Below are 9,875 nucleotides of genomic sequence, written 5' to 3'. Positions count from 1 at the left end.
TCTGAAATAAACTGATGCAATAGTGTTAGTATTTGCTGACTGTGTTCTCGTTTATTTTATAAACTGCTGCATTGCCATCCACGCATCCAAAATCCATATCAGGCAAATGAGTTTGTGTCTCTGGGGTTCACAGTAAAATATATACATTTGGAAGCTGAAAAAAAAAAACTGTCATGCTCTACTTGTAATTACATATTGACAAAATAGTTGTTTAAAGTGTATCCTAACATAAAAATAAAAATAAATAAAAAATAAAAACACTTGATCACCAACAACAATATACATACCTCCCGCCAAATAAAGATATCACCACCCTTCATCACAACATCCACTCAAGGTGACGTTCCGATTACGTCAGTGATGCTCGGTGAGCCTCTGATTGGTTCCTTTGGTTCGCTTTAGCTGATTCCCTAAAGCCAACAAACACTGTTTTAAGCGTTAAACAGTGACAAAAGCATGCATTTGGGAGCTCAGTTAAATCAATTTTTGTATTTAGTAACATAAATGATCTCTTTGTTTAATTTTATCTCCGAGATTTGATTTGAATACTTACTATCGGTTGGCGTCAGGACAGAGTGGAGCGGCTAACTGAGAGACTTCCCCTCAGCCAACATCCCAGAAGGGTGACACAACTCAACTTCACCACATACACACTCTCTGTCGTGTCGTCTGCGATTATCATCTGTCAGGTTAGTGATCATCGTCGAAGAGTGTCTCCATTATATTATCTTGAAGATAAAGTGATTGTCCTGTTTATTGCTGTGTAAACTGGTGGTTTATTGGCTGTGTGGCTAGCTCGTGTTAGCTCATTGATTTCACTCAAACGTGTTACTTACTAACCAGAAATTTCATTTAAGCTACAATACCATTTTGCACGAGGGTAATCACGGTCAGATGTGTGATTTTATTCGTCGCGTTGATTTAAAGCCCCAATCATGAGCAGAAATGGGCTGTTAGCACTAGCCTGCTACTGATGTTATTGTGTTATGAATTTAAGTTGCATAATAATCAGCTTTCAGTGTAATGAACCTGTCAAACAGAGATGATATATATGGAGAGAGAGATCTGTGATTATGCACTGCTTACTCTAGTGTTATAAATAGATAAGCATTGATTTCAGTGGTAAATATAAAGTCTACTTCCTGTGACATGTTCACAGAGCCCAAAACAACATCGTTTTTTTAATTTAAAAAAAGCTTTGTTATACCATGATACAAATCCAGAAACGTAGTCTTACCAAGATACATGTTCAAAAGCATGGTATTACTATTGTATAATGGAAATTTCATGTTTTATGGTCATGTAACATGGTAAAATCATGTTTTTTCAACATGTATCATGGTAATGTGTCTTTGGACATGCACCATGGTAATACCATGTTTTTCGACACCTAACATATGCATGTCCAAAAACATATTACCATGATACATGTTGAAAAAACATGATTTTAGCATGTAACATGTCCATAAAACATGGTTTTACCATGATGCATGTTTAAAAATTTGATTTAACATGATTCATGTTCAAAAACATGGGTTTACAATGTTAAATGTCCAAAAAACATGATTTTAGGATGTTACTTGTCCACAAAAACATGGTTTTACCATGATGCATGTTATAAAACGTGTTTACCATGTTACATGTCCAAAAACATGGTTTTAGGATGTTACATGTCCAAAAAACATGGTTTTAGGATGTTACATGTCCACAAAAACATGGTTTTGGGATGTTACATGTCCACAAAAACATGGTTTTGTCATGTAACATGTACATAAAACATGGTTTTACCATGATGCATGTTTAAAAAATTTTTTTACCATGATGCATGTTAAAAACATGGGTTTACCATGTTACATGTCCGAAAAAGCATGGATTTACCATGATACATATTCAAAAAACATATGTTCATCATGGTACATGTCCAAAAAACATTGTATTGCAATGTTACATGCAAAAAAAATGGAATAACCGTGTAACATGTCCAAAAAACATGGTTTTGCCAAGATACATGGTACATTACCAAAAAAGCCATTAAATAAAGGCCCCAGTCAGAGCCCACGATGAAAGAGTGTGTGTGTGTTCACAGGGCGCGTGTGTGTCGAGGTCATGTGGAGGAAGGCCGTGCTGGTGGCGCTGTTGGCGTTGGGGATGGGGTATCTGTACCACACTGACCCGGAGCTGCCGGCCCGCGTGCTGAACTACGTCAGCGAATCCCTGCCGCAGATGGAGCAGAGCGGCAGCTCCGAGCCCCGCCCCCCGGTGCTGGAGGAGGCCATCGCACGCGCCTGGGAGACCCTCATCACGGCTCCGGCCCGACGCTGGGCGAGAGTGGCAGTGGGGTGAGTTTCTCTGACAGAGCACACATTGTTCAGTTGATCAGTCCTTTCCCTTCCTTTTGAATATTTGTTCATTATTATTTTTAATCATCGATTTTTTTTCTTTTCCCCCCCATTCATTCTTTAGTTCCACTGTTGTTTGCGTCCTTTTGTTCAAGTGTTTACAGATTTCAAGATTTAAGATTTTTTTGTGTCATGCGCAGTTATATATAACAGTATTGCAGTAAAATCTCACTCCTGGTCACGTACTTAGATTGTACATAATCAAAATAAATAAAAAGTAAGAATGTAGTTATACCATTTTTATATATAAAATGAGTATTATAGTACTGTATGTTAGAATATTATGTAATATTTACATATATGTACATATTTATATGTACTTTATTTTGGGCATTTTATTTTACTTTTCTTCTTTTCCTTTTTTATTCAAACCTTTTTGTTAATTGTTATTTAAATATTATATATATACTATTATAGCACTTATTAGTATTTTGAATAAGCTTTTATATATTTCTATATTTTAAGTTGTCATGTTTAATCTTAAAGTTTTCATGATTTTGTATGTAGGTATGTATCCTTTTAGGTTTTTTTTTCACTTTGAGTAATTTCATGTCAAGGCAACATTTAATAGTTTTTGTTTACTATTATTTACTGTTTTTAATATTCTTATATTATTTTCTGTTTTATTTCATATTCAGTAGTTTTAGCGCCCTGGATAAGCGGAAGAAGATGGATGGATGGATAGTTTTACTTAATGATAACTTGTGGCTGATTCATTACGATTTGTGGCAAAGTTACTTTTATTTTCAATTCCTCTTTAATCAGTTAAACAAACAAATAAACCATGTTTCTGCTTGTTTATTCATTCATTAATTTATTTCCTCATTAATAAATTTTTTGATGCTTTCGTTAATTCATTCATCTAATCAGTGTTTTGTTCACATTTGGGGCCACATTAGCTCTCACATGCAGCAGGTCTGAACACGTGCAGGTGTGTTTGTTCTAGAGCCCTTCCCATCATGCCTTTGTTTGCTCTTTCAGGGTGAACGCCTGTGTAGATGTGGTGGTGTCCGGGGTGGGGCTGCTGCAGGCGCTCGCTCTCGAACCCGGATCTGGCAGAGACCACGGGGTGCTACACAGCAAAGAGGACCTGAAAGAGGCCTTCATCCACTACATGGGGAAGGGAGCTGCCGCAGAGCGCTTCTTCTCTGATAAGGAGGTTTTTCAAAGGATCGCACGGGCGGCTGCAGAATATCCCGGCGCTCAGGTGCGAGATAAAGCCTTTTATGACAGTAGGAGGGGGTTCTGTGGTCTGTCCCAGATTGTTTTCCCTCAGGGCACGAATAGAAAGTGATTGGACAGAGATTAGCTGGTCTCTGACCACACTAAAACCTGTCCAACAGGTTAGACTGCTCTGAGTCAGGCCTTAGTGTGGTGGAATCCAGTTTTAATTTAATCTCTCCATTCAGACATCCATAGAGCACTGATTCTGCATATGTCCTATAATATCTAGTTTAATTTTGGCATGTGGTGTAAATGGATCTGGCTCTTGAGATCCAACAGTTTAATTTATAATGCACGAGAGGGTCCGGAGGGGAATTGAGTTTCTGTGTCAAATTTAATTTGGCATAATCGACAGTAATTAAAAGGCACAGTGGCTGGACCACGAGTCTTATGACAGGCTATTTTCACGACACATTATATGCATTATATTACATGCAAATTTTCATGAAAATTATATGCAATAATGTAAAACTATTTTTTCTAATAACATTTTAGAAAATCTGGCAATTTTATAAGTTCTTTCAGTCGTAATTCGATAGAAAATCAGAAATTGACTTTTTTAAAAAGATCATGAGTCACATAACAGAAACATTTGCTCCAAAATACACTTGTAATCGATCCTGCACATTTTAATTTGAATAAAAAATGCTTTTTTCTTGTCTCTTGCAGCTTTATGTGGGTGGAAACGCTGCTCTTATTGGCCAGAAACTAGCGTCTAACCCAGAGCTTGTAGTAAGTATCTGTTACAAGCTTACACCTTGTCTTCACTAGACGCTTAAAGGAACAGTTCAGCCCAGTGAAAATTAAAGTGTGCTGAACATGTACTCACCCTAAGGCCGTCCCAAGTTGTAGGCGAGTTTGTTTCTTCTTCAAATTTGTAGAAATGTAGTATTCCATCACTTGCTCAGTAATGGATCCTCTGCAGTGAATGGGTGCCGTCAGAATGAGAGTCTGAAACAGCTGATAAAAACACCACAAGTAATCCATACGACTCCAGACCATCAATTAATGGAGTGTGTGTGTGTGTTTGTAAGAAACAAATCCATCATTAAGGTGTTTTAACCTTAAACATCACCAAACCGTTGGCCATTTGGCCAAAATATGAGTCAACAATCCATAATAACGCTTCCTCCAGTGAGAAATTCCATCCCCTGTTGTCTTCTCACATCAAAATCCACTCGCAGATTTGTTTAGAGCTGTTTTGACATGCAAACAGTGTTTGATCAGTGCATATTTCACTCCGACCAGACGACTTTTTCAGTGAAGAAAGCAATATTATGGATAGAGGACTCATATTTTAGCAGGAAGCAATGGTTTGAAGTAAAAAAAATTCTTAAAGATGGATTTGTTTCTTACAAACTTTTCTCTTCTTAAGTCATTAACTGATGGACTGGAGTGTTGTGGATTATTGTGGTGTTTTTATCAGCTGTTTAGACTCTCATTCTGATGGCACCCATTCACTTCCATTGGTGAGCGAGTGATGGAATTTCTCCAAATCTGATGAAGAAACAAACTCATCTACATCCTAGATCAGGGATGGGCAATTTCGGTCCTGGAGGGCCACTGTCCTGCAGAGTTTAGCTAAAAACTCACCTGCCTGTAGCTTTCTGGTGATCTTAAAGACATTGATTAGCTTGTTCAGGTGTGTTTGATTAGGGTTGGATGGCCAAGTTCTTTAATGATGAAAGTGAGTTATAGTTTTATGTCAAAATGTCCTAAAATTCCTTCATATAAATAACTATGATCATTCTTAAGAGTGGAAAAGCAGCACATTCATACCTGATTATAGTTTTCTAAAGTGTGCTGTTTTCTCTCAGGTCCTCTTATGTGGTCCGGTGGGGCCAAAGCTTCATGATATGCTGGATGAACAGATCATAGTCCCACCAGAATCTCTGCAGGAGATGGATGAGTTCCACCTGATCCTGGAGTACAAGTCAGGTGAGAGCGACCCACTCAAAAACCACATTCACATATCATTACATTTCTGACACATTTGAAACTTTGAATATTATTAGATGTACTCCAGTTGTGTTCTGACACATTGGTACCATTGGGTTTTTGTGCCTGAGCGTTTCCTCACTGATGCCCCCTGCAGGTGAACAGTGGGGTTCCTCGAGAGCTCCTCAGGCTAACCGCTTTATCCTGTCCCATGACGTGTCCAACGGTGAAATGAGCACGCTGGAGACATTTGTGGCCAGTCTGGAGGAGTTCCAGCCGGATCTGGTGGTTCTGTCCGGACTGCATATGATGGAAGGAATGGGCCGGGATCTTTGGGAGGAACGACTGAAAGAGGTCTGAGACCAGAAAACCCTTAATCCAGAGTTGCTCAATGCCCATCTGAGTCAGTGTAATTACATATTAATAAAATGGATGGTTCTGAAACATTTGACAGGTAGTATTATGCTGTTCTCACAGAGTAAAGGAGATATTTTGAGGTTTGTTGGACACTTCACTGCTGCCGCTGTCAAGCACTGTGTTCTGACTTCCTGCAGGCGGTGGTTGCCATCTCAGACGTGAGGAACGAGGTGCCCATCCACCTTGAGCTGGCCAGTATGACAGACAGAGACTACATGAACCGGATCCTGCAGGAGGTAAATGTGTAGGTTTAATGAAGGAAGGATTGTTGTTGGCAAATGTTACTTATAAAAGTAGCACCATATAGTTTTCCATTGCTACAATGTTATTTTATTTAAATGCTACTTTTGCGTACCAATGTTCTTCTTTTGTGACACTCTTATCAAAGTAGTATTTTTTTTTAAACAATTACAATTTTCCTTTAGCGATTTGCAGACCTGGAAATATTATAGAAATTATTACATTCTTAAATAAATAAATAGTATTTATTTAATATAATCATTCTAGTTATTATATGTTAGTCCAGTCAGAAGTTTGGGGTCAGTAAGATTTTTTTTTTTTTTTTTTAATCAATACTTTTATTCATAAAACATTAATAAATAAAATCAAAACTGACATCAAATCATCAAATAATCCTACAAAAGATTTCTATTTCAAATAAATGCTGTTCTTTCAAACTTATTATTCATCAAAGAATCCTTAAAAATAAAATGTATTGCGGTTCCCACAAAAATATGAAACCGTTTTCAACACTGATAATAATCAGAAATGTTTCTTGAGCAGTGAATCAGTATCTCAGAATGATTTCTGAAGATCATGTGACACTGAAGACTGGAGTAATGATGCTGGAAATACAGCTTTGCATCACAGGAATAAATTACATTTTACAATGTATTGAAATAGAAAACAGTTATTTTAAATCGTAATATTATTTCACAATATTGCTGTTTTTACTATATTTCTTAATAATAAATGCAGCTTTTGTGAGCAGAATAGACTTATTTCAAAAACATTTTAAAAATCTTACAGACTCCAAATCCTTATCACAAACTCCTGGAAAATTGCTCAAATCCTATGAGGAAGCCTTTGTATATATCAGTCATTTAAAGAAAGGAAGCTCCAGTATTCTAGTGCAAATCAAAGCAGAACGACAAGGTTTTCCTCTACAGCATTCAGGTTTCTCTGCGCTCCTCTGTTAGCAGGTCTTGCCCATCGTGAACTCCATCGGTCTGAATGAACAGGAGCTGCTGTTTTTAACTCAGTCCGGAGGTGGACCTCACGCTGACCTCGCTTCCTGGGACGGGATACCCGACGTGGGCCGCGTCAGCGACATCCTGCTCTGGGTCCTGGAGCAGCACGGCCGGGCGGACCCAGAATCCGAAGCTGACCTGACCCGGATCCACTTCCACACGCTAGCGTACCACATCCTAGCTACGGTGGACGGCCACTGGGGAAACCAGGAGGCGGCGGTGGCCGCGGGCGCCCGTGTGGCCAGCAGTCAAGCCTGCGGTCTGCAAGCGGTGGATGTTACGAAGGTGGTCCTCAGGGCACCGCTGAACTTCTACAGCTCCTTCTCAGAGCCGAGGAAGAGCCTAACGGTGGACCCGACCCGACCGGTCACCGTGTGGCGCAGAGGAAACGTCTCGTTCCATCTCACACCCGTCCTGGTGTGCAAACAGCCTCTGAGGACTGTGGGATTGGGCGACGCCATTTCCGCCGAAGGACTTCTGTTTACAGAGGTCACGCCTCAGCCTGAGCTCTAAGAGACGCCTCTCGTCCATCCTTTTGAAGATACGTCCTCGTCATTAGATGCTAAAGCTGGGGAAACAGACTCACAGGGCATCAAACGACAGGATGTTTTTCAGCGCAAAACCATTTCGAGATGCAGAGCACTGTCCTTTTGTTGTTGCTACTTTTGTCTAAAATCACATTGTGAAAGACGGCACTGAACGTAACGACGTGAGCCAGCCTCCACCATTTTTTTTAGAGGTTAATTTAACCAAAAATGAACGTTCGGTCATCATTCGCGCACCTTTAAACCTAAACGACTTTCTTTATTACATAAGAAATTGTCCAGAAGTCAAAGTCAGATAGTTTTTGGTGAGTAAATGATGACACAATTTTTATTTTTGGAAGAACTACTAACTTTTTTTTTTTTTTTTAACTATAATAAGAGGAGATCATACTCTGGTTAACAGGTGTACAAGACCTGCGGCTGCTACTGGGACGAATGAAAGTGAACAAGAGAATGATTTTATAGTCTTAAATGTCCCAAATCTCCATTGTATTCCCAAACGCTCCTTTATTTGGTTTATGAACGTTTATAAGTAGCAGAACCAGAAGGCCGTCAGGTTTACCAGGTTTATCCAGTGATGTGCTTTTTTTCCTTAATCTGAGTAACGTTAAGTTCTTATGGAAGCATGTTTCTACCACTGAATAAAAAATCTCTGTATTCTCTCTGAATTGCAATATATAAAGTCAGAATTGTGTGATATAAACTCGCAGTTGCGAGATAAAATGTCGCAATTACCTTTTTCTATTTTTATTCAGTGGCAGAAACAGGCTTCCATAAGTTCTCTTAACATAATGAAGCATAAGTGATTAAAACAATGATCCTAGGGTCAATCTGAAGTCTTAATAATTCCTAAATATTAGTTTATAGTTAATAGTTTAGATCACCAGCTTACCTGCCGGGATTGTGGCCATCATTTAGTGCACACATTATTAAACACCATTCATTATTCTTGTCTTAATCTTAATGTTCTTTAAGGTGGGAACCTAGCTGTAGGTTTTTGTAAATTGGAGCCAGCATCAGTTGTATATAATAAGAGAAATCGTAAATATTTTCCTTTCATTCTGGTTTGGCCAGCCGGTTATCTGTATGTACTGTAGGTGGCGTTAATGACGACTGTTGTGATTTATGATGCTTCCTGTTTTTAAAGGTTACACATAATGAATCTGTCATTTATTCTTTTAAGTCATGAAGTTACCATGTACCTTCCAAACACCTCTGATGTATGATTTTTAATTTGGGACGTACTAATTAATATCGATGTGTGAAATTTCATCTGTCTTAAACCAGCCTTAAACCCATTTTGAGGCTTTTTAACGAATGCAGTTTTAGAAACATTGAGTAGTGTTTGTGTTTCATGAATGAGGCAAGACGTTCGAGAAATGCCTCGGATCATGAACCTCATGGATTCCATCTTTTGTACTGTATTTCTGTAACACTCCATACTGCTGCTGTTAGTTTCTCAAACCAACAAAAGAGGTGACTTTTAACATCAAAACCTTGAATTTTACAACATCTTTCAGGCAAAATATGTTTCCATCACTGTATTTAGAATTGAAATCAGAGTTAGCATGATTTAAATTGGCAATATCACAACTAGAGTCAAAGGTTTTAGTCTTGTCACATGAACTGGTTACTAATGGAGTGAATGGAACTTCATCAATTCATGCAGCAATACTTAAAGATGATTTTGTTGTTCAGATGCTGCAAATGTTGAGTGTTGGTGTGAGAAACTAACAGAAAGTTCACATTCATGAAACTTATCTTGACTATATCAAATGTTTTAGGGTTCTAGTTTGCACACGTGATTATGCAACAAAGTCTTTAAGAGTTACTGGGCAAAACGTCCTTCAATCATAAACGTTGAGACTAGAAATATTAGCTCTGTTAACTTGAGTATGGAATATTTTTATATGAATAAAACACTTCTGTACCGGGTATAAAATGACTCTGTTTCTTTGATTTATTCAGCCCTGCATCTTAAAAATAAATCCTAATATTACCTATTTTAATTATGCTAAATAAATAAAAAACTGTATATATATGAATATATATATATATATATATTATTGTTTTAATTTACTTATTAAAAAGAATCAAGCCAA

At 38.1% G+C, this 9,875-nt stretch overlaps 1 protein-coding gene across 2 annotated transcripts; it reads left to right on the top strand.

The window, feature by feature from the left end:
- Window positions 1-504: 504 nt before the first annotated feature.
- Window positions 505-9,710, top strand: adpgk (ADP-dependent glucokinase). Of its 2 annotated transcripts, none has more exons than XM_042752835.1 (8): window positions 505-689; window positions 2,087-2,339; window positions 3,381-3,606; window positions 4,293-4,355; window positions 5,441-5,561; window positions 5,719-5,915; window positions 6,116-6,214; window positions 7,178-9,710. In XM_042752835.1, exons 2-8 carry the CDS (start codon window positions 2,107-2,109, stop codon window positions 7,739-7,741), a joined length of 1,503 nt encoding a protein of 500 aa, XP_042608769.1. In that variant the 5' UTR covers window positions 505-689; window positions 2,087-2,106; the 3' UTR covers window positions 7,742-9,710. The 2 variants fall into 2 exon arrangements, with proteins under 2 accessions (XP_042608769.1, XP_042608770.1); XM_042752836.1 differs by having other exon boundaries at window positions 507-689; window positions 7,181-9,710.
- The last annotated feature ends 165 nt before the right edge of the window (window positions 9,711-9,875 follow it).

The sequence above is a fragment of the Cyprinus carpio genome, chromosome B25 (assembly GCF_018340385.1).
Source record: "Cyprinus carpio isolate SPL01 chromosome B25, ASM1834038v1, whole genome shotgun sequence".
NCBI classification, from domain to species: domain Eukaryota; kingdom Metazoa; phylum Chordata; class Actinopteri; order Cypriniformes; family Cyprinidae; genus Cyprinus; species Cyprinus carpio.
Note: the sequence above shows the minus strand (reverse complement) of the source record. Positions and strands in the feature narration are given on the sequence as shown.

Bases quoted from the DNA above. Each gene is read 5' to 3' on its own strand.
- adpgk (XM_042752835.1), top strand. From the start codon at position 2,107: ATGTGGAGGAAGGCCGTGCTGGTGGCGCTGTTGGCGTTGGGGATGGGG. The intron at 4,356-5,440 runs GTAAGTATCTGT...GTTTTCTCTCAG, and splicing joins CGTCTAACCCAGAGCTTGTA to GTCCTCTTATGTGGTCCGGT. The intron at 6,215-7,177 runs GTAAATGTGTAG...CTCCTCTGTTAG, and splicing joins TGAACCGGATCCTGCAGGAG to CAGGTCTTGCCCATCGTGAA.